We start from the raw sequence: 23,971 nt of genomic DNA, 5'->3' as shown, positions 1-23,971 counted from the left end.
AGAACTAACAAGTTTTCATGAAAATGAAGCCCTAACCATCGCCAAGTGAATGGTCTAACAACGAATAAAAGCGCAACAGTAAGAAACGATCGAATTAAGAGGGAAAATAACCCAATACGGCAATGATAATATTCTTGGATTCTAGGGCAAGCAAGAACCATTAGAACTAGACTTCATCCAATATTCATTCCCATCCAAACATGTCAAAACCTATACTCCTAAACCCTAAACCCTAGGAGCTTGATTATAAGCAAACGGAACGAAGACAATGTTTAGGGTAGAATTCCAATCACAATTATTCATGTATGTATGTTGATGAACTCGTGTTATTTGTAGTACACAAAGAAGCTATCCCAATCTCCACCGAAAACTTTATTGTCATCCAAACGCTTCAAAATCTACCAATCAGAAACATTTCGTGTTCAGATTAATTGCATGTATATATCGTACCTGATTACAATCCGATAACACTCGAACTCCTAATTATATGATCCAGAGAGCCATTAACTAAATGCAGTAAATCCATTAGCTTAATCTAAGTGATCATCTCTATTTTATTCTTTTGGCAGCATCTGATCGACGCAGATAATCTGCTAAATTCGATTGGAAGTGGAGTGGCGAGATCAAATTTCAGTACAAAGTAGAACATGCTCACTTTTCTAATTACAGAAAGAGAAAGCAGTAACAAAAAGCTCATAGTTTCCTGACCTCCTCTCCTCCTAAATCAACATAAACTGATACCTTCACAACCCCATGGACATCATGGCGCGTGAAGCACAGGTTAAGTTATTGGTTGACGAGAGTGGGATTTGAACCCACGCCCTTTCGGACCAGAACCTTAATCTGGCGCCTTAGACCAACTCGGCCATCTCGTCATATTGAAATCAATTTATCAGGAAATCAAGTTATTATATAACAACAGATTTCTATATCTAACGAAACAGAGGCAATATACATACATGTCGGGTTCTTTCTATAATATCGACACGACTGTCATCTTTGCCAATCCTTAACTGAATGGGTAATGAATGCTCTACAGATTTATAATACATAAACACTGGTTTATGCTGGGAAATACTCATGAAGATCTCGGCTACCAAGAGGTACTATGTGGCATAGGATTCATATTTCGTTGCTCTGCTTCTTCTTCTTTCATAAGGATGTGTTTAGTGTGGGCTTTTTGGCCTCTTAGGATCATGTCAATCATCCTTCATGTGCCACATTCCTGGCATGAGTCTTCAAGTTAATGGTTGCTTCATTCACTAGAATGTAGTCGAAATACAAAATGAGGGCCAAACCAAATATTCCCTCCTCGTAAAAGATCACTTCATTTGTTCTATGCTATATCTCTATATCCATGATTTATAGCCATCCTTTGTCTTACTTGTCAGTAGTAAGTAACTGGTATCGAACCATATCCTCAGCTTAGATAAGGAAAATAATCCATTGTTTAATCTAGATCCTACTAAGTTGCATTTTCAAAAGGATGGGTATTATGAAGAGATCAAATTCAAAGATCATGCCTAAACAATTGTTATTTTTCTCAGGCAAAATATGTTAAACAATCTCAATCTTTACAAAGATGGCATGGAACTAGTGAGATGGATAACAGGACCTTCATATATTTATTCAATTGTTTTGGTGGGCAAAAGAGCTTCACATGACATATCTATCCCAAAAATTTGAAAGGCAATTACAAAATGGGAATGAAGAACAAAAGTGCTCGAATGCTGTGATTTTTACAAAAGGGCACCTTAAACGGAGCTTTTTGTTTTGTTTTTGTACACTCTTACAATGAAACACCTTAGGAGAGGGATGGATGACAACATGAGCATTAACCGAACCATGATACAACTCAAAACACTCTCTTGACTCTCAAAAAAGAGTGCTGGAAGAATGGCAATGGCAATGGAAATTTGATAATGGATGTTGTTTTTCAGTCCAAGCCAAGGGGCTCACTATCTCGATGCTCGACCGATAATCTCCATTTCCGATATCGAACTCCTAGCTTGTCATATGCAACCGGAAGATTCCATACATTTGCACCTCTCACCATCCTGTCTTGTTGCCCAACAACTAGCCTCAAGTCCTCATCAAGCACCTGTGTGATACAAGCATTTTCCAGGTTATAGCGAATACTTCTAGCAATGCATATATGCATGCGTGCGTGCGTACACATATGTGTGTACGTATGATTGTCATACATATTACATATACATGTATGCATACATTACACACAATTGTGATTCATTAATCCTCACCTTGTTAGCCAAATACTTCCAGAGATTTTCAATGTACGGAACATGCTTTAAGATGGGAAGGAAGTCAAGTGACAGGCGATAAAGAAGGCGAGTTTTCCCGCGAGATGAAGGGACACACACATGCAGCTGATAGAGATGCTTAGCACAATCACTGGTACTATTTCCCTCCAGTTTTCCAGGTTTTGAGATGCCGATTGTGGAGCGTACCATACAAGGCGGCCGAAACTCCATGTCAATTGGATATGGGTCCCAGTGTCCACCAAGAGCAGTTACTGGGGTACAAAACCTCACAAGACTGCTCATATAGACACATTAAAACATCTAGGTTAATCAAGTAGTTGGTTGCCATCATATGGTTTATTGATTACAAAATATGTAAGCAAGACATATTTAATATGACTATGGAACTGGTTGGCAATCATATATGGTTTAATGAATGATGCAAAAACAAATAACAGAAATGTCGCATCTTGAGACAAATCCTGATCTGTAATGTTTGTGGGTGGTGAACATAATTTCTGGATTTTATATCACACAACAGGTAAGAGATAGTCAAGAAATTCAAATATGAGAGCAACATAAGAAATGGGCCCCTTTACATACCTTGGGACTGGCCATCCTTTTGCAAACGTGGTCGTATGTGTGAAAGGAGCATGGGCTAAATCTAGCAAGTTCTCCATCAGTAAACCATGCTCAACTGGTAATTCCATAACTATCTGATAAAAACAAAAGAAATTTGGTCACACATTGCGATCACTTTTGTTGTTTATGAAATGACACCACAAACACTCAACCATGGAACCTGTGCATGAGTCGTGAACCCAGTCGGAGCCTCCAATGATGGTAACTCTGCATCTGGAACACCATCCCCAGGCCATATCCATACCATATCTTCATGTTCAATACATGGTAATGCTTGTATACTTACATTCACTGGCTTGGTAGAGGGCATTTTCTCACAAGTCCCATTGGTGGAATACTCCCAACCTTTTGGTAAAGGATAAACAGTATGTTATATCGACATAACACGATGCAAAACATGAGCCTATTTCACAAGTGATACAAAAAATGTTGCAATTTTTAGTAGCATCTTACCATGGTAAGGACACTGGATTCTCCCATCCTTTACGGCTCCAAGATGTAGGGGACACGCTCTGTGTGCACACGAGTTTCGAACACAACCTGCCCGCCCATCTGGGCCACGGAACAACACCCATGGCTCTTCAAAGCATTCAAATGGAACCTACACATAGGAAACATAGGCTTGGATCATTATGCTTCTGATGACACGTGGGTAACAATCCCTTTACACACACATATATGCCCTAAGCTAAGCATCCACACCATGGTTACTTTAGCTAGATTTTCTGGTGATCATATAAGCTTATGCATTCTTCATAACAAGCTTGTAGATATTGACAATAGGAAATCTGACCACGCCAATATTACATTACCATAGTGTCTGACTTGATATTATCTGTAAATGCAACTGGATACCAAAAGTTCTTGAGGGCAGGTGCATATTTCTTTACGGGCCCTGCAACCATCAATCCTTGAGTTGTCCTCTGAGGAGTATTGGATGCAGCTGTAGTAGTTCCAGCCTCTTTTCTCTTTTCAACTTCTTGAGGATCTTGTAAAAGCATGTTGTTTACCACAGCTTCCATATCGGAAAGCTTTTGTAATGCATGGGAAACCCTGGATTCTGAGAGGTGAACCTGGAACAGATGAACAGATACCACATCAAAACGCAATATACATGCATGAAAGATGCATACAAACACAGTACATACTTCTTTAAGTTTTATCATAACCACCAATGATATCTTTTGGGAGTTGAGGGTATAGAGTTCATGAAATGTATACATATTAATGTACTCATAATACCTGTTCATGGGCCTTTGCGAGACTCTTTTGCAGCTCCGCTAATTCCTCGCGTAAAGTTTTCACAGACTTCAAATCTCTTGCTATTGGATTCAGCACATCAACAACCTGTATACGCCTTTTTCTCAAATTCTAGTTTGGGGTTTCATACATGGAATATAACTAAACTGTATGTCATGCTCTTCTTCATCGTGACAATTATATATGTAACATACAGTACTAAGAGCAGAGTTGGGTCACAGCCTCCCTATAAGGATCCAAACAGTAAGATTTACTTTTCCACATTATATGAGCATCTCCCACACCAACTGAAACTCTCTATGCTAAAGTTTACTAACCCTTATTGATACAGTCATATGTATGCTCATAATAAGCATCGAGGGACAACATCCCTATAAATAACTAAATTAATTGTAGAATTGGCACTAAAAAATCTAAAATTTTGGAAGACCTAGCAGTGGGATATTCTCACTTCAAATTGAAAAAAACTGCTCAGAAAATCTTGAGGTTGTGGTACAAACTCATTAATTCAGGCAAGATTTGCAAAGGACTTTTGTTACATGTTCTGCATTATAACGGAATGAAAGAATTATATGCATCCTGGTGCTGTGATAAAAGCATTCTTATGAGGCATGCTTACAATAATACGTTATTCAAATAATGGACCGTATCTTATTCATAGTTAGTGAGTAAGGTCTTGTAAGCATATTTCTGAAATTTCCCTTATTTCTATACCTCTTCTGATGGCAAAATTCGTAACATTGTATGCGATCATAATAAAGCAAGCATACTAAACATGTTTTCTTATCCAGATTTTTGCCCTGGGAGATAGGGATCCGGATTTCTTATACAATCCCAATTCAGTGAACCTAAAAATGACTGATGATAATATTCCCAATCAAGCAAGTATGCACAACATTTATCTGCATGTGTAAGCACACAAAGAGATGCAATTCAGTGAAGAGGTGTATAAATCATCAAGCAGGCCCAATCATAGGAAAAGAATGTGCCAATAATCTCTTAAAAGTTCATCCCTAGTATGAGTGATCCTATATTCCTAATCATAGCAAAGAATGGAATACTGCAATAGTGTGATTGATCATAAATTCCTAATCATAGAAAACCAGGTAATTCTATAATAGTATTGATCCAGGCTCAATCATAGCAAAAGCATGTGCCTATAATATATAATAGTATGAGTGATCCTACATTCCTAATCATAGCAAAGTATGGTATATTGCAATAGTATGATTGATCATATATTCCTAATCATAGAAAACCAGGTAATGCTATAATAGTATTAATCATTTCCTAATCGTAGCAATGGGTGCAATGCTCTCTTAAAACTTCAACGTCAAGGTACCTTATCATGTAAAGCCTTCATGGTAAGCACATCTTGTCGAGCTTTCCAACTACAAAACTCAATATCATGTCGAAGAACATCCCACGCTTGAATTGCTTCAAATGTCCTTCCTTTCCATGGAGGTTCTCTAACCCTTGGATCTTGCACGTTCAACCATCTTTCCTTTGTCAGATCACAATGATAATGCTCTGAGCCATCATCACTAGAAATGGCAGAATCGTTCCTAGAAATAGAAGTAATATATATGTCATTTATTCTATTCTTGTTGCTTCTATGTTTAGTCTTCTTTTTTCCATACAATCCGTCCCGTTTATGCAAACGGAGTTCGCTATAAGCATTTGTGTTGAGAACAGAGAGAGAGGTGGAAGGGCATGTGGTTCCTTCTGCCTTGTCAACTAAATTCCAGTCTGTTCGAGAAAACCTTGGTGAATAATCTGCAGAGAAAATCACTGTTTTCATGAAAGAATTCACTTCACTTAAACAGAGAGGAGAATGATGAAGCTTCAATGGAGTCCCTGCAAGAGCAGGGGCCATCTTAGATCAAAGACAAAAACCAAGATTTCATCTCTCTGGAAAAAATGATTAAGATGAAGCAAAAACAAAGATAAGGAATTGTTCGGGTTTCTAAGGAGGCTAATGTTTTAGGGTTTCGGGGCCAGTACTAAGGGCGTTTGACGAGGGAACCATTTCTGCCCCTGCCCATAAGAATATGGGCGAAACAAAATTGGTGGGTTTTGCTCACAGCAGAGTAGGGTGTCCAGAAAATGGAGATAGGATGAGCGATTAGGGTTAGGGTTAGGGTTTTAGGGTGAGAAAGTGCAGAGGCTTGAGAGGGAGGGGGAGGGGGGGACACAACAGAGAAGGAGGGAGAGTATCGCGAAAACGTTGTGGATGAACATCGAGGGGTGAGCCAATGAGAGGAGGACCTTGGCCAATCGTGCGCCGCCACGTGGATGGATGCGTGGATAACGTTTGGGCAGGCCACCGGGCTCGCCCTCCTGCCACGTCGGAGTCCACGTCAGTGTCCAGGTGGCTATTGCCTCCCCCCCCCCCCCCCCCGATTTGCCTGGCTGGGAGCCCTGCCACGTGGACTCTGGCACACACACACTTCACCAATTTCCTCAAGACGCAAGCTTCGTTTTGGGAGCGAAAATAAAAAGAAAAAAAAAGGAATAAGAAATAAGAAGTAAGAAAGGCTTTTGTTATGGGGAGTAAATTCCAAAAGCTTGAGAGAGATATGTGACTTGACATTGACTTCGCGAACTTGCTCCGCACCACCCTTTCCGATTGTGAGATGAGAGCTCGGACAACGAGACCCTTCGCTTGGACACCCCCGGGCTACGAAACTCGACCGTATGGAATGGGCCGTCCATTCCACTGCCCATTCCATACAGTCACTATCACGCAAAAAAGACCCTCTATCGCACTCCCATGCAACCCAACACTTCAGAGTTATGAGTTCCTACAACATTGTCATCAAGCTTGTTCGGCTCCGAGACGTATTTCTCTCACAGCCACAATGTGCACACCGCAAACACAATATTCATTCGTATAAAATTCTTGGCCATGGAGAGTTGTTGCGTAACTCTACACATACTGCCCAATTTTACTTTTGAGGCCAATATTTACCTATGGGTCAATATATGGCCTCTCTATGGACACCAACAATCTCTCTCTCTCTCTCTCTCTCTCTCTCTCTCTCTCTCTCTCCCTCCATAGGTTGTATCTAACCTCCAAGGGCAACAATAAAAATCTATTTATTTATTCCATCCATGCTTGGTGGCTCAAAACTGTAGCATTGTAGGCCCAAGCCAGTCCCATAGGTCGCATTCAATCCTCTACTGACATACATATCCTATTATTTGGATCATGTGCTATATTCCAACGATTAAGCATCATATGTCAAAGATTAAGTCACTCAATTGTAATGCACAAAACGTGAAATTTGGGCAACGTGTTCATGAATGATAACAAACAAGAATGTGGAACACAAATAATTAAATTAACTATTAGTACTTTGGACTAATTCAAATGGCTTTTGTGGAAGAAACTTAGTGGGCCATCACAAGTAATCCAACATTATAACTAAGAAGAGAGACATTGCCGGCTAAAACAAATAAAGGATTGCTACCTTTACACACAATATAACGCAATCAAACTTTAGATATTCCCGCAAATTCATTGTAACAAATTATGTAGTGCGTTTGTCCATCTCTAATCGATTTAGTAGATTTTGTATAGTGATGCCTCATTGCTCAGCCTAGTGTCTCCAATAGGCATCCTCCAAAGATAGAAATAATCATCATTCCAATTTTAGGTTGAATTGTATTCAAGATTGCACTCTCTTTCAATAATCTCTCTTCCCAAGACAAAACCTACCAAAGTGGATTACCATGATGAGGTGTATTAATTATGGTATGTAGAGTAATTATTGTCCAAGTAATCGTTTATAAATAGTAGAGAACCTTAGAAAATATAGAACACCAACTAGGCGGAATGATAATTGAGTAAGATAGTGTTGGAGTTCATTGTATGTACTATGAAAGATAAAGTAAATTCCAAATTGAATTGGATGACACCTAAGAGGGAGTGCTCGGTTTGAACAAGCACTAACAAACCCACACATGTGAAAATTAGGAAGAGGTGTAATAAATATGGTAGGTTGTCCAAGTAATTGTTTCTAAAATAGTTGAGAACCTTAGAAGACATACATACTTGGTTAGCCTATTGACCTTAAAAGACATAGGTCTTGTTGCATTGAATTGTCTTGTAAATTAGTTTATGCTTTTTCTCTTTGTTTCATCAAGCTTAAGTGTATGTTATTTTGATTTTTTTTATTCATTGTCTTGTATTAAATATGTTATTGTGTAATATTGATGTATTTGCACAATATAAAAAAGCTTTCCAATCAATTCACTTTAGAACATGATTTATAGAGTATACTATGCATCAAATAGATATGCACTTATTCCCACATTTAGATCATAATTCCATTTGTCAACTCAATTTATTCTAATGGCAATAGCTATTGACTTGGAACACCGTTTGAAACGTGTAGACTTTCTCACTCTCACATTTTACATATCTTACATTATGGGTCAACGAGACGCGTTGGATTCACATGCATGTGTATGTGATGTCCTCGCTATGAACAATAATACTAATATTACTCATGTTAGCTAAGTTACTTTTTATGCCTTGAATAATTGTAATTTGAATTTTATGAACTCTTCCTTCATGGGAGGGATTTGCAACTATATTGATGCTCTTGCATGTAAACGTTCATTATGTTCATATGAACAATCGTTTTGTCAATAATGCTTTAATGTATTACGTCCCAAGGTTTTGAAGGTAAAATATTGGTTTTAAGGTTGCATGATGGCTTGTCTATGATTGGCATTATTGCACTACTTGAACATTGTTGACATTCTTGTAAATGAGGAATGGAAGGATTGGATTGAAATAGATATGAAAAATATGGATACTCAAGCATTAGTAATGGTATTGACCATGAATGACAAGTGCTTGGTGAACTTGTACAATTACCTAGTGTAGAAGCAAATTACACTATAGTCAAATAATATAGTGGGATTTATGCAAGTTACAACAGGATTGGTGAAGTACCCTTATTTTTATTTGAACCTAGAAGAGACAATATTGTCTACATACTTGTTGACCCACACATGCTTAAAATTTAAAGAGTTAAAGCAATGGTCACAGATGGCAAGGCCTTGTTTGACACATCTTGTGGAGAGCCTTAGTGAGGGCTAGTTGTGTTTGGCATAGAAAAATGATTGCTTGTTGTGTATACTTGATTGCAATTTCATGGTTTCCTAGATGTTAGCAAGGTTATTGTTGGTAGGGCAAGGATGTGTTATCAAGGTTGTTGGTTTTAAGGGATCACTATATGGTGTAATCTAATCTAATGTATTAAGCAAACATGCTTGCATTGTAATTTGTGGGAAGTGCCCTTGATTAGATAGTAATGGCTAATGCTCAATGTGGTTATAATGTAAAACAAATCATGTATGTCGTATAAAAGAATAAAAGAAGGCTTAGGGTGCCCCATTTGGTTCGCATTCTATACAAAAAATATGTTTGCATTATAATTTGTGGGCAAATGCCCTGTATTAGATGACAATAGCTAAAGTGAAATGGGCTTATAACATGCAATGGACCAAATTGTATAAAAAGTAAGGGCTCTCGTATAAAAACCATTTTCTAGTGTGGAGGAAAGCAAACATGAAGACCCAAATTGATGGCTTGGTCTTGCTATTTTGGTATCATCCATCATGCCACTTCATACCTAGATTACCATTCACTAGCTTGAGGATTTGAACTTTTCATTTGTGTCAAGATATGCCATTATCTAAGAATTGTTTTACTTGGCAGGAAACATTGAATACCTAGAATACACTAGTGTGATCACTTGTAGTATGAGTAGCTATTAAGTGGAACAACATTACCAAGATGTTTGTTTTGTAACTTGTTTAATATGCCATATCACAAAATGCAATTGTTGGTCACAATAATTAACAAATTTCTTCAAAATGGTTTGAATCATTTTGTTAGCATACTAAGCTAGCTCATTGGCTTGTGGATAATTTGCCATGTTGCACTTGTGAACCATGACATACGGTTGTCTCAAATGAGTTCATTGATAAATTGGTTGTCGTAATCACTAACCAACATGATTAGGCACCTACATGAAAGTATATACTATCGTGTAAATTTTGTGCCACAAAGTTTTTGTGCCCTTTTGAAGTAGTTCAAGTTTGGTCCACCGGCTAGAATAATAGTCACAACCATGACATTGGCTACCTAAATAAGCCATTGTGGGTTTAAAAAGGGCTAACAATATCGAGGCCCCACATTTAGAATGGTTCTGGAGGTATAACAATCCAATCAGACATGTGCATTGCTTTTGCGACATAAGCTGCCTATTACTCATTATTTAATGCAACCACTTCTAGCTATCGACTTACAATCCTTTCTACATAGTATACAAATCATTTTCATCAACACGGCTGATTTCCCCTATGTAGTAGAAAACCTCTTTTAATTTTCAAGGTAAATACATTAGCATATTCATGATCTATTATTATTGCCATTGAAAATATGAATTAATTATATTATTTTCAATTGACAATCATACCCTTGGATGTGACTGGAGATCGTGTTCTACACGAACACTTGCTTTAGTTGCCCACCACCTGTAATTGGTGAAGTGTTATGATGTGCATGTATCCAGAAGACATACATGTGAAGAAAACCCTAGGATTATTTTAAAAGGGCTCCATGATATCGTCTTATTGGTATTACAATCAATGTCCATCTACAGTGAAAGTAAACATCTCTTATATATATGTTAAATGCAATGTGGTGGTGGTTTTAATCTATTTTTAACCCCATAAATAAGAATACAAAAAAATTTACTTGTATCATAAAACACTCAACCATAGTAGAAATCTACTATGGTAACTTGTGCACTTTGTCTAACTATTTGATAAATAATCGTGTTAGTTGTTTGCGTAAGTATTTAGAACAAGCACAATAAATATGTTTTCTGTTTGGGAATAGTTTACCATTCTCAAAGCCAAGCTAGCAATGTTAGAACTTTTTAACGACTTAGGCCGATGGAAAGATCCCCAATAACATAAGATGCATGCACAAAAATATTTACTATTGGTTTTTCATAAGCCCTTGGTTTCATTGTGTTGCAATATAATCTTCTTTGCATATGGGTGAACGTCTTGCAAATTATCTTGAAATCGAGGTTAGTGTTTTTTAACTTTTCATAGGTTTAATTAACTCACAAAAACATCAAGTTCAAAACCTTGAGATAATGTCAATGATACACTACATCCAAACTTGAGGGTAATTTAGATTAGAGATTTTCTTGCATTAAATGAAAACAAAACGTTTCTAAGACGAGCCAACCATCTGGATAAAGAACCAAAGCTAGGCCAATAAAATGACAGATTAAAGTCTTGCATACTATCAGAAAACTTAATGAACTTAGTATTTTACCTCATGAATTTTGCTAAGAACATATAGTGTACCCTTTCTCTTTAGGTAGCACATTATTATATATCTAGAGATGACGTTTGGTCTTTATGGAATTGCTTCCAATCTTTATACAAGAATTGGAATTTAAGTGCCACAATTCTTTTCCACACTTACATAGGACAGTTTCTTACATGTCAGAAAATGTATTGTTTGTCCTATAGTTTTGTCATGTTTCATTTCTAGTTCCATGAATTGTAAGATCGTTTCAAATCAACTATTTGGCAGTATATGAGAATTTCAAGCTCATGTTTTGTCATGTTTCAATTCTCAGAAATAAAACCAATTAAGGTATGAATTGATTGCCAGGTTACTAAAGAGGTATTATTTCATCCTCGTTTGTAAGCCATACGTGTCTAGAGTTTTAACCCAACTCATGCCTCCTCTAAGAGGAATGTTTAATAAATAAATGTTCACTAAGAGGACCACCTGAGGAAAGAATTAAGAGGAATGCCAAAGCTAATGGCTTAAAAAGAGACAATAGATTTTTAGTCTTCAGAACTTTTGCTCTTTATGCCATACTTATTCATGTCATAAACCTCCTATAGTTTTACATTCAGTCTTTCTGATATCTAAAAGGCCAATGTACCATAATCCAATCATGTATCCCCGTGACATTGGTAATCGTAACTAAGATGTTTAAAACCTTGGTCAGATTATATGTTTCTTTACTTTTTAACCATTCCTTCACCCCATTTCTTCAAACTATTTTCACATGAAAGTTCGATATTTAATTAACTGAAGCATTGTTTCCCCACTCCTTTCCAAGTGAATTTCGCAAATACCTTTTCTCAGGTAAATTCGTCGTCGTTTATTCTCGAGTCTTTCACTAAAAAAGTCTCCATTTAGATGCTCACTACTTTTTTCTCCTTTAGGTTCTTTCACCCATAGATCATATTTCAGTCTCCCATGGACATTATCAAATATTTAATACCTTATGAATTTCCATCCCTAATTCTCTATAATCTTCCACTAGAAAGTATTCATTTATTGCTCTCAGTGCATTTTCTTCCTCTACGACGTTTTCCACATCTTGACATGAAAAAATTTCCACAAGAACATCTCAACACAATTTACAGCTGTCCTTTTGTGAATATGTTATTATCATGGCTCCAATTCTTCATCAAAAAGACCGATAAAAGTAAGGTATCAATATTTCATCCATATTTGGAACTTTAACCCATAGTTGTTAAAAAATGCGTATTTTACGTTTAGAGTATGTCTAAAACGTGTATTCTACGTTTTAGAACTGCCATTTTAAAATATTTCATGTATTTAAATATTCGACATATTTAGCAAGTATTTGACATTTCCAAAAACGTTAAAAACAATTTTAAAAATAAATAATAATAAAGTTTTTTCAAACCTTTATTTTTAAGAAGTATTTAATGTAGTTTACTTGTATTCTACGTATTTAACATATTTTCTCTGTAGAATACGTAGTTTAGAATACTTAGCATATGTGTTCTATGTGCATTGTACGCTAGGTATTCTACAACTATGCTTTGATCAATTTGATTTTAGCTACAGAAATGTTGGCTTTATTTTGTATGATACAAGGAAATTACCTTAAACCTCAAGGATACAAACTATTTACTACTTATATATCATTTCATGACTACCTAAATTTGGCTAAAATGTCCAGGTGTAAGTGGGGTTTGAATTAAGTTTCTCTCGAAGGACAGAGTTTGAATGTACTCACCGTTTATCAGCAATCCATCCCCAAGTGCACATATTCATTTAATTATTCATTCTCTTGGTTTCTTCTTCTTTATGCTGCTATACTGCATTGCGTCAAAATAACAAAGGGTTGACCTGAAAACTTAACAGAATTACGAGATTCATTCAAGGATGATTTATCTTTAACTCTTGGCGGAATCGCGCACCCGATGGATATACACAGTAATATACACGTGGAAGAATGAAAATCGCTAGAGTAGCCTTTATTCCACGGTATCTATTTCAGATCAATTAGACATGAAACAGCTGAGAGCACTGACCTCGATGAGAGAGCATACTTGAATGTATACATCTGCAATGGCATACTCAGAGTACAATTTGTACAACGTCTCAAGAATCCAGAATCTAGATTTCTTTGAGGAACTTGGTATGAATTTGTAGTGTCCATCAGCAGAGCATGAATTGAATTTTCCTTGTCAATTAAGTACTGAAGCCATCCAAATAGGAAAGAACATAAATATGGAGTCAATTTTGAAGTAAAAACTATTGCTTCCATAATTTCACCTCATCTAAGTATGTTGTCTATGTCACAGCCTCCATTTTGTTGTTGTGACATCATGTCTGGCTTGATTTGCTACAAAGATACATTTCAATTAGAACCACCGAATAGATAAAATATTTTCCGTAAGTGAGACAATGATCATGTCAACTTACTTGTCACACTAACAATTGAACCCCCACCTATTCCTTGTTTGTTTGTTGAATATATTGCATTTGGATTTTCATTGTTTCCTACTAATGCCATAGGTCTTCCTACTGCTATTACAGATTCTGACTGCTGCATACCCAAAGTTTTCCCATGTGAATGGTTCCTCCAGTTGTGATGCATTGTATCATGATTTTGTCCTGCACCAGCACAAGCCCAAAATCCATAAATACAAATAGTCTAGGTAAAGACTCTGAAATGCCTGAGTTTTCCTTATTTCTCTGAATGTCCCTGAAGTTCTATTACTCCGCCAAACATCGTTGGTCAATGCATGAAAGAGAAAGAAAGAGGATGAATTAAACATTCAATTGCTCAAATAGCACATAAGTTCACAAAAAGGAGATTTCTCATACAGTTGCTCATATAACACTTTCAGGGGTTGCTCTGAGAAATTTTAGGAATTTTTGTTTGTTAACAATGGTTAATTGAGAGATTCAATATAACAAAATCATAATATGATAAACTTTACCTCTATCAGGCGAAATATTCCCCTCAAGCCTTTCACTGCTAAGGTCATTATATGGATGACGATGACCATGTTTTACATGCAACAATCTGTTACCTCCCTCGGTAGAAAGGGAAGAATAATCCTGCATAGATTTTGGGTTCCCATAACGAAGTATCCTGGGAGATATAGAAGGTTGTAAAGGGACCTGTGAATAGGGTGGTTGATAGTATACAGTTCCATGATGAGTCTGGTGAGTTTCTGATATATTGTGCAAACCAGAATTAGAATTATGAAATTGAGAAACATATGTTCCTCTCTGTACTGGAGAGTTATGTGAAGGATTCTTATGCAATGGCAAGGGGTTTTGCACAGGGTGAAATTGCTGATGATGAAACTTGAGCATATATGCCTCATCATCAGTTACACTGTGACCATTATAGTTTCCCATTATAGACATAGCATTTTCTTGTTCTCTACACACTAAATTATTAACAAAGCTAGGTGCTTCCATCGTAGGTGAGAGTTCAGAAGGGGTTAAATTTCCGAATGAGTGACCTGATGAATGCACAACAAACGAAGAATATGGCGGCAGTAGTGATGGTGGTGGCGGTGGTGGTGGAGATAATGGAGATGTCGGTGGAGGAGATGGTGGCAGTGGCGGTGGTGGTGATGAGGGTAATGGTGGAGGTGATGAGGGTGGATCATCAGGAGGAAGTGGTGGAAGATGTAAATCATCATGAATTGATTCTCTTTCTTGAAAAGAATCTATTCTTACAATTGACTCAGGACATGCATCCTCCATCTCTAGTTCACCCTCAACATCTTCCAAAATATGTCTGTGTTTATCAGGAGTCCCTTCCAGAGGCTTCTCTACTACTTCAATAGTTGTTGTAGTCGACAAGAAACCTCCACCCTGTTTTATAATACCAGGAGAATCAACATCATCCTCGAACATGCAAGAGCTAAGGAACCCATTCAGCCCAAAAGCTGCATTGCTGTTAAGATAACGTTATTATTAGGATTTCAATTCCAGATGATAACGAATATGACACATCTACTTATGCTTCAGAAACTCTTTAAACTCTTCCTCTTTCTCACCTTCCATACTCATCAACACACATTCCTTCCATCTCCCTGATCGGGTCATCTACAGCGCGTTCAAAGCGTGTGGGCTTTCTAAGTGAGATGCTGCATGCCTTGTTGTCAATCTTCTGACACTCAAACTCATCCACATACCGGCGTAAAACTGACTCTTCCATAACTTGCCGATCAATCCAGATATGTAAAACCTGGAAACATAGAGAAAAATGTTATAATAATGTCTCAACTAGAAAAGCAATGGAACTTTTTCCTTGCAAATAGAGCTCATTAAGCTTTCACAAGGCATGTACTGACATATCTGTGATTTAGTAGTGTATACGAAGCAAACTCTAAGAAAACTCTGCAATTCTAGTTAGCAATTTACAATTGCATAGAAAATGGTGAGGTTGTCATCAAGCTTGTAAAGGCTGCAATACCAAAATGGAAGCAGTCATATAGGATAAGATTAAATCTGCAAATAGTGATAACTGCACCTGAACAATGCTTCGAACTTTTTTCATTGCAATGACCCACAATTTGAATGCATAGAACTAACCTCACTGAAGACTTATGAAGCTCAAATATATTGCATTGATTTGCATCAACTTTTCACAGATTTGATTTCAAGAGGCGGACATATTGATTTTTAGCAATTTATCATGTGCTTGCTTCCATGTGATTGAGCAACCTCATTCATGAGTACAAAACAGTCGATAGTTTCCAAAAACTTGCTTAAAAAAGCTCACAAGCAACTGTAACTGAAAGACTCATTTGAGCAGTGTTCTACTGATTTCGTTCTCAAGCATACCAGCACAATCGCTACTTATTAAGATGTAAGGAAAGGTTCATTCAATAATAATTACAGCTCCATATAGACACACTGCATGCTCTAATGTAATTCTGTCATTACAAACTGATATCTTAACATTGAAAAAATGTACTGAAATGCTTATGGATGCGATGCCTTCAAGTGCGAACAAAATGATAGTGAATATTGTAAGAAACAAGAGAAACACATCACTATTCACCTTCAAACACTGCAACCGATTCTCCTGGGCAGAACTTCCTTGAGGTGCAACTGCATGCAATATTCTGGATAATGAACCCTCCACAGCAGAACGATAAATTGCTCCTGACAAACCTGAGCATTATTCGCATTAGTACAACTTAATAATACAAACAGAAATTTTGTACAGAAGGAACGTACCCTCCATATTCCTGGAAATCTGTGTGATAGAATCCACAAGATAAAACAAATTTAATCGATGACTCAGACTATGCTCCTTTTCTAGTCGCTGTACAATGATGTCTACAATCTGTTTCAAATTCAAACACAGTGATAATCTTATTACAATCATGGTAAAGACAGATTAAACCCAAATCGTGTGGACCTTCAAATTAAAAAAGAAACCCAAATGACAGAAATTAATGACTCGAGAACAACAAAACATGGGAATCTTGAAAATCGGGAAGGAACCCAATACTAGAGAAAGTTTAAAATAACCAATAGGCAATTAATCACCCAAGAACAATCAACTACCATATGGAACCTGAAATTCAGAAAGAAACCTACTGATAAATACAAAAGTTTGTACTTAATAATGTGCACCTTATCATAGTAGCTTCTGCATAGTGCACCATTTGGAATGACTCCTATGAAGGTAATGCAAAACTCTAAATGGGGAAGAATTTAGATGAGATATTCAAATTACTAACAGAACGTAAATCAGCCAGTTATTTGGTTTCACATAATATGGCTGATGGAGCTTGCTTTAATGTACAATTGGAGATATTTCAGTTCCCAGTCAGTGTGAAATATGAAAGATGCACATATTTAGCTGGACAACAAGAACAAGGAGTACTTTGGATTCAAAAGAATCCTCACTATCAGGAGGAAAAAACCCTCAGCTGTAATAATGACAGTGCTTGATTTTTACAGCTGTTTTCATAGCTCTTTTGGAAGACCAAGTAGATATATAATATATTTACATATAGCTTAGTTGCAGCTACAGTAGATGGATGCTAAATCATCAACAAAATATAAAGTTCATAAGGTTTGGATAAAAAATATCAAATCGTTTGAATAAATGGAACTAATAACCCTTTAGTGGAAAAAATACCTGATCAACAATACCAAATTTTGCACAATCAAGAGCATGACGTGTAGCACGTGCAATGCTATCTTTGGCTCGTGATAATGTTTCTAACATTCCTTCAAAAGTGTCTCTAGCAACCAATGCTTCCATCTGCTCTTCAGCAAGGACGGCCTCCCTTGGACTATTAATTGTGTCCTCGCATGCCTCCACTCTAAGGTCTCTTCTCTTGACACTTGTTCCCACAATCTCACCTGAAACATCTTGAGGAACATGCAGGAAATCACCAGAATGTTGGGCTTGCCAATGAGCAGGTGAATCAGTGGCAGGGGTTGTCTCTGCAGAAGGACTAGAAATAACTTCAGTTGAAAATTTATTCATCTTCAGGACCTTCGAAGATGCAGCAAGTCGTCTCTGTTTCTCTCTAGCAGCTTCTACCCTGCATAGATTCAAAAATAAAGTGAACATAATTACGGGTAGAACTCTGAAATACCAGGTTTTTCTTTATTTCCCCTGAATGCTGCGAGTGTTTGCTTTTCCCCGAATGTCCCTGGGAAAACCCCAAAACATTGTCATGGGATGAGTTGAGCATATAATTGGTCACGCGGAAAATCTTGTTGCTCCAATCTTTCGATGGTTTTGCAAGGAAATTTGGGGAAATAACAAAAACTCAGGCACATAGGAGAATTTTCTTTGTCCCTGGAATAAATAAGGTGAGGATGAAATTTTGAAATGATTACTTACGCTGCCCTGACTTTGTTAGTACTGGATTCTAATTGCACTTTAGAAGCACCCAAATTCTCAGATGGACCTCTTAGGCCTGAATTATTGATATCATTCATTGTTGGTTTTGTATCTGATGGCATCGTTGGCATGATAGTCGCACCAAATTGGCTTACAATTGGTTGCTTCACTACTTGATCCTGATGTGTTCGTATTGTTTCATGTGCAACTTCCTCAAAACTCTCATCATGATGAGGAATGTTCTTTGACATCGCTCTAGACTTGCTCTCAGATTTATCCATAGAGTTGATCCTTCTTTCTACAACTTTTCCAGTTTCCAATTTCTTCAGAGATACTGCAACCTCACTGTACTGCTTCACTTTCAACTCACTTCCACCCATGCTAAGTTTTCTCTCAGACTTTGCAATAGCAAGCTCTGAACTCATAAGATTGTGTATCTGTAGACTATTGGTTTTTTTATGCATAGCCTGTGCCTCTGAATTAGGGCCATGAAATCTTTTCAATGAATTCTGGGAGACAAAGTTATCCGACGATATCACCTTCGCACCCTTTACGATACTATATTTTTCAGCTTCATTACCCTTGACAAGGTCAGTGTTTCTTGCACTCGAAATTTCAACCAATGATGAAACCTCAGATGCGCATGGATTAATTGTTGCAAGTGCCCATTGCCTGTGATTAAATGGTGAGAGTGTAGTCTCTCCATCAGCAGTGCTCCTTATGCGATATTTCTCAGCCTTTGGAGGAAGACTAATGTCTCTCTGAGAAGGAAATCTGGATTTATCATCTGAGCCAGATAATAAACCACTTGATCTATCCAAAGCAATCCCCTTGGTCCTTTTTAGATCAAACCCCGTAGGGGAGTTAATTCCCAAAGGTTTTTTAAATGTATTCTTTATACTCTTGTTTTTTCTCAAAGACGAGCTGTCAGGACTCTGATGTTTTACAGAGTCATGCAAAGATATGCCTTGGGTCTTGGATTCGGCCTCGTATGTGTCAGAACCATTATATTTTGCAGTATTTCCACTCACCTTTTGACAAAAGTAAAACAATAAAAAGCTGAAGAAAGGATTACACAGGTAGTGTAAAAAAAGCGAATTCTTAAAGCAAAGGGGAATGGAATCTAATGATAGGTACAAGCAACATACCTGTGAACTCAGCTGTGCTTGTTTGTATAAGGAAGTTGATGTTTTGTTGTGCCTTTGGTATCCCACAATGGCTAATTGATCCTGTGCCTCTGATCTAGCTGATTGTTGGTCTTCTGCATTCCTGACCTCAAGTTTCCTCTGCTCTTTGAATTTTTTAGAAGATTGTGATTCACTAGAGGCTAGTTTATGACCATTAGATTCACCAAACTTCTCAAGAGACATCTTATTCCTGTAAAAATTTGAGTCGCTTCCAGACAGACGTAAGCTTGCTTCATCAGCCAGGTCTTTCATATTTGGGGAGAGCATGTTCTTAGTGTATATAGCAGATGAATCTTTCATTTTCAAACCATCAACATGTGAGACCATTTTTCTATGCTTCTTATTACTCTGGCTTTCCTCATCAAAGATTCTCCTTACACAACCATCAAAGCTCTGGCCTTCTTTTAGTTCTGTTAGTGCCTCTTTCAAAATATCATCATCTTCATCTTCCTTGATCTTCTTGTGATCATCATCGACGAGTATGAACTCATTATTTTCAATCTCCAATCTTTGGTCAGTTTTCCGACTGTCAACATTTTTGTCAACGGCCAAGCATTGATCTGCTTCACAAATTTCTTTTACAGCCCGACTAAAATCTGAAATAGTATTTTTGAGTGATGTTTTCTCCACCAGAATTCTCTTTGTATCTGCAGTGAAAGCCTTCACATCTACTGGTTGAACAGATCCTCTAAAGAAAAAGAGAGGGGTGAACATGGTGCAGCAAGGAATAAGAAATGGCATGATCGTGTTGTGATTTAAATGTCATTCATCATTATTATTGATATGAAGAGAATTAGTTACCAGATGTTCTTGAACTCTAGAATATGTAAGTGCTACTTATACACTACATATATTTAGATATATATGTAATGTGCATTCAGATATATATATATGCACATACGATGTGTGTGCACATTGAGTAACAAATGCTGATAAAGACAAAACATGAAGTCACTCACATTTGTTGAGTTCCAAAGAAGCAAACAAATACTTTCCGATGATCCTTTGGATGGCCAAATTTTTCTGGTTCACTCACCTGTAATCAGACACTTCTGTTCATATTATTTCAAGCACAGATCATCAAATGTTTGACTTACAAACTAGACATCATGCCATCAAAGTGGGTAGGCAATGGTAAAGAATTTCCTAAATTCACGTTGAACAATTCATTTAACTAATCATGCTTGGGATGGATTCATCATTCAAATTTCTGACATATCAGCTTTCAATGGTCCATTACAACAGGGATCAAAATCATTTTGGTCACCAGAACTTCAAGAAGATCAAAATGCGTTCCATCTAAATTTGATAAATTTGACTTTATAATCATCAAATGGGACCAAGAACTAGTAAGTGTCTTTAAAAAACCTCAATTTAGCTTCCAAAATTTTGGTTAACCATGATAGATTCATGAATCGCAGGGCCTTCATACCCCCAATGATTCATTATTAAGCCCCTGCCATACCGCACTCAACATATGACTCATAACAACCGCAGCACCAGCAAAGACAGGGGAAGACTAACAAAAGGGTTTAGCCACTTTTTGTGACTTTTTTGGCTTCGTCCATAAACTTATGGCTAAAGCCCCCTTTGTAACTTGAGCTAGAGCTTTCTCTACCCTCTGACTCGCCCTTCACATTAATGAGTGATCACTGCGAGACCTCCTAACCCAAGCATTAATCACTCTTTCTATTGTATGCGTTAGGTTGTGATAACTTAATGGTGTTGAGGTGTGTTTAACATGATATTTTGTGCATTTGTGTACCTGTCTTAATCTAGCTAATGCTAAAGCTTCTATCAGCTTCTATTAAGTTTTAGTTAGCTTCCTGTTAAAGTGGTATTTGTGAGGGCGGTAAGTAGGAGTTCACCAAGTTAGGATACACAATACTAGTCGCTCGAGGATGATCGACAACCATTCTCACCAGGTTCACCACCTAAAGTGTATACACCAGGTCTGGACTCTTTGGCCAACGATTCCAACAAGGGGAGGGAACCCCTCATGGAGCATATTGGCGTGCCCTCGGAGTGAGACACCTTGAGGTGACACATTCATTTAATTTTCTACCCTATCAATTTTCAATACTTCAAATTTTCTGTCCTGTCAACTACCGATACTTGATTCAGGTTTTTGCATCTCTACTTTAAATGTCTCATTCGATTTTCTGCCCTATCAAATCATAATTTTCAATTAAAGTATCCACCCTATTGGCTTCAATGCTTCCTTCAATTTTCTGTTTTTCACTTTTTCCATTGTATCAGCTTTACTCGTGTTTTCTGCCCTAAAATCTTCTGACACTTCAGGCAAACAGAATTTGACCCATTGGCACTTCATTCAAAGTTCTATATTATCAACTTCCAATGTTCAATCAAGTTTCTGCCCTATCAATTCACGTCCTTCTATTCAAGATTCTTCCCAATCGATTCATGATGCTCCATTCAAGTGCCCACAATATTAAATTCCAATCTTTCAACTCGTGAACCTCCATACAATTTTCGATCCTCTCAGCTAATGCTTCAAATTTCCATCCTGCCAACTCTCAATGCATCATTTTGAGCATATTTCCTATCAACTTTCAATGCTTCAAACATCTAGCTTCAGATGCAACATTCACGCTGCAAAAGAAATCTAAACTTTAGGGTTAACACAAAGATCATATCAAAATCTTACTCTTGCCGGCCACCATGGATGTCCTTTCACCTTCGCAAGAACCAGATCACCAATATTCCACACACAGTTTGATGCAGTTGCAACCCTAACACCTTTCTTTCGAAAGGGAGCCATGAATTCCCGGAATTTCTGAGCTCAAAATTCCCTACAGATGAAAGACGCGTCAACATTTCCAATAAGAAGCCTGAATTTTCAGAGAAAAACTAGAAAAAGAAAATAAATGAAATTTTGTTCAAATCTTTCTGGAGTTACCTGTCAAAAATTTCCCACAAAACATCTAGATTTGTGATAAGAAGCCTGAGTTCCCAGCGAAAAAGCATGGAAAACAGCAGGATTTGCCTGTTGGAATGTTTTCATGAAATCATCTGTACATCATTGCACGAAATTTTTACTGAAAAAACATCAAATTTTTCTATAAGAAGCCTAAATACTCCAGTCAAACATGGAAAGAAACAATATCTATGTTCAATTGACCTGAAAAAATGATGACACGGAAAATTTAATGAAGAAACTTCAAGATTTGAGAAAAGAGACCTGAATTACAGGAGAAAATGATGGAATAAAACAGAATTTATGCACAGTTTAGTTGTTAGATTTATGAACACTTCATAATATTTCAAGAAAACTACTGGAACAACATCAACTTTCTTTAAGAAGACGGAATAGAATGTTTTCATAGGAAAATTTACAAAGAAAGAGCAAAGTTTAGGCAGGACCTTATCCGACAATCAAAGCTACACTAGGGAAACAAGCTCAAATATTTCAATGAGAAAAAAAAAGAGAGTATATGCTGGAAGTTACCGGTCCAAATGTTTCCATGAAAGCTTTACTGTAGGGGGAGAAAGGTACTTTCTTCTCGATGAAGACTCCCTTTCTCTCTCAGAGACAATCCCTGGAAGAAGAAGAAGAAGAATCACGCGGAAAAGAGGATCGATCGGATCGTTCTTCTGAAATCGATCTGAAACAGAAGAAATGGAGAAGAGAAGCGTCCACGACAAGCGTGAGACGGACACAGGTGCCAAAAAACATCCTCGTCTTTTTTTTTTTAACTAGGGTTAAATTCTAACCCACCCTGGCCTGGTTAACCTTTAACGACGAACGTTATCCTTTGACGTCGCCGTTAGAGAGTTTGTCTGACCCTCACGAATGAACCAACATTTGTGTGTACACACGTGCTAGAATCTGCTTCTTCCTTTAACAACCTGAACCGAACCGAACCACGAAACTATGGTTTAACGGTTCGGTTCGGTTAAAAATGGTTTGAACCCGTGGTTAAACGGTTTAAACAATTTGATGGTTTTGTTTGGTTGGTAGTTGTTGTTTTTTTTTTTTTTTTTTAACAACCCTTTTCATTTTTAAGCCTAATTCTCAGATTTTAGGAAAAATCTTTAAATTTTGAAATAATGAAAATATTTTATTTTTTTTTAATTTAAATTTGAAATTTTGAATTTTGACCTAAATTGAAATCCGAAACCACGATTTTAACAATTTAATTGTTTAAATGTTGCCAATTGTTATCTTCCTCTTTAGCCTCGCCATCACACAAATCAGTCCGCTCACGACCAACCAAACGTGTTGATCCATGAGGCACTCATTTGCTTGCCTTCCATTTCACGAGAATCATCCTAATGAAGCATCAAAAAAAGCATAAACCATGCTTTACGTATAAGCATGAGCCACTTGAAACCATTGACAGCTTCAAATACCTTGGCCTTCAATCTCCCTCGAATCATA

The 23,971-nt window shown here is 37.2% G+C and overlaps 2 protein-coding genes and 1 non-coding gene across 12 annotated transcripts; all 3 read right to left on the bottom strand.

Annotated features, from left to right (window-relative positions):
- Positions 1-794: 794 nt before the first annotated feature.
- TRNAL-AAG (transfer RNA leucine (anticodon AAG)) lies at positions 795-875 on the bottom strand. Its single transcript has one exon. It is a non-coding gene; the product is annotated as a tRNA-Leu (tRNA).
- A 725-nt stretch (positions 876-1,600) lies between these two features.
- On the bottom strand, positions 1,601-6,161 carry CH1 (Pheophorbide a oxygenase family protein with Rieske 2Fe-2S domain-containing protein). Of its 2 annotated transcripts, XM_087318805.1 has the most exons (8): positions 5,506-6,152; positions 4,146-4,250; positions 3,716-3,976; positions 3,357-3,504; positions 3,064-3,248; positions 2,865-2,977; positions 2,262-2,556; positions 1,601-2,101 (listed from the first exon to the last, which is right to left on the bottom strand). In XM_087318805.1, exons 1-8 carry the CDS (start codon positions 6,037-6,039, stop codon positions 1,937-1,939), a joined length of 1,806 nt encoding a protein of 601 aa, XP_087174931.1. In that variant the 5' UTR covers positions 6,040-6,152; the 3' UTR covers positions 1,601-1,936. The 2 variants fall into 2 exon arrangements, with proteins under 2 accessions (XP_087174931.1, XP_087174932.1); XM_087318806.1 differs by lacking the exon at positions 2,262-2,556 and having other exon boundaries at positions 1,892-2,101; positions 5,506-6,161.
- Positions 6,162-10,566: 4,405 nt separating this feature from the next.
- Positions 10,567-23,254, bottom strand: LOC147864677 (ENHANCER OF AG-4 protein 2-like). Of its 9 annotated transcripts, XR_015529711.1 has the most exons (17): positions 23,039-23,254; positions 22,490-22,628; positions 22,238-22,382; positions 20,529-20,605; positions 19,531-20,257; positions 18,383-19,413; positions 17,666-18,077; positions 16,753-16,861; positions 16,574-16,686; positions 15,564-15,754; positions 14,487-15,460; positions 13,966-14,157; positions 13,816-13,885; positions 13,556-13,738; positions 13,274-13,340; positions 11,189-11,269; positions 10,567-10,718 (listed from the first exon to the last, which is right to left on the bottom strand). XR_015529711.1 is itself a non-coding variant. In XM_087318799.1 (14 exons), exons 3-13 carry the CDS (start codon positions 22,349-22,351, stop codon positions 13,839-13,841), a joined length of 3,987 nt encoding a protein of 1,328 aa, XP_087174925.1. In that variant the 5' UTR covers positions 22,352-22,382; positions 22,490-22,628; positions 23,039-23,254; the 3' UTR covers positions 13,075-13,738; positions 13,816-13,838. The 9 variants fall into 9 exon arrangements, 5 of the variants coding, with proteins under 5 accessions (XP_087174925.1, XP_087174930.1, XP_087174928.1 ...); XR_015529712.1 differs by lacking the exons at positions 11,189-11,269; positions 13,274-13,340 and having other exon boundaries at positions 13,572-13,738; XR_015529709.1 differs by lacking the exons at positions 10,567-10,718; positions 11,189-11,269 and having other exon boundaries at positions 13,075-13,340.
- Positions 23,255-23,971: the final 717 nt, after the last annotated feature.

The sequence above is a fragment of the Azolla caroliniana genome, unplaced genomic scaffold (assembly GCF_043228905.1).
Source record: "Azolla caroliniana isolate FFs.n. ecotype wild unplaced genomic scaffold, voAzoCaro1.0.p SCAF_4, whole genome shotgun sequence".
Classification (NCBI taxonomy): domain Eukaryota; kingdom Viridiplantae; phylum Streptophyta; class Polypodiopsida; order Salviniales; family Salviniaceae; genus Azolla; species Azolla caroliniana.
The sequence above is the reverse complement of the archived record's forward strand: the minus strand, read 5'-3'. Positions and strand labels throughout refer to the sequence as shown.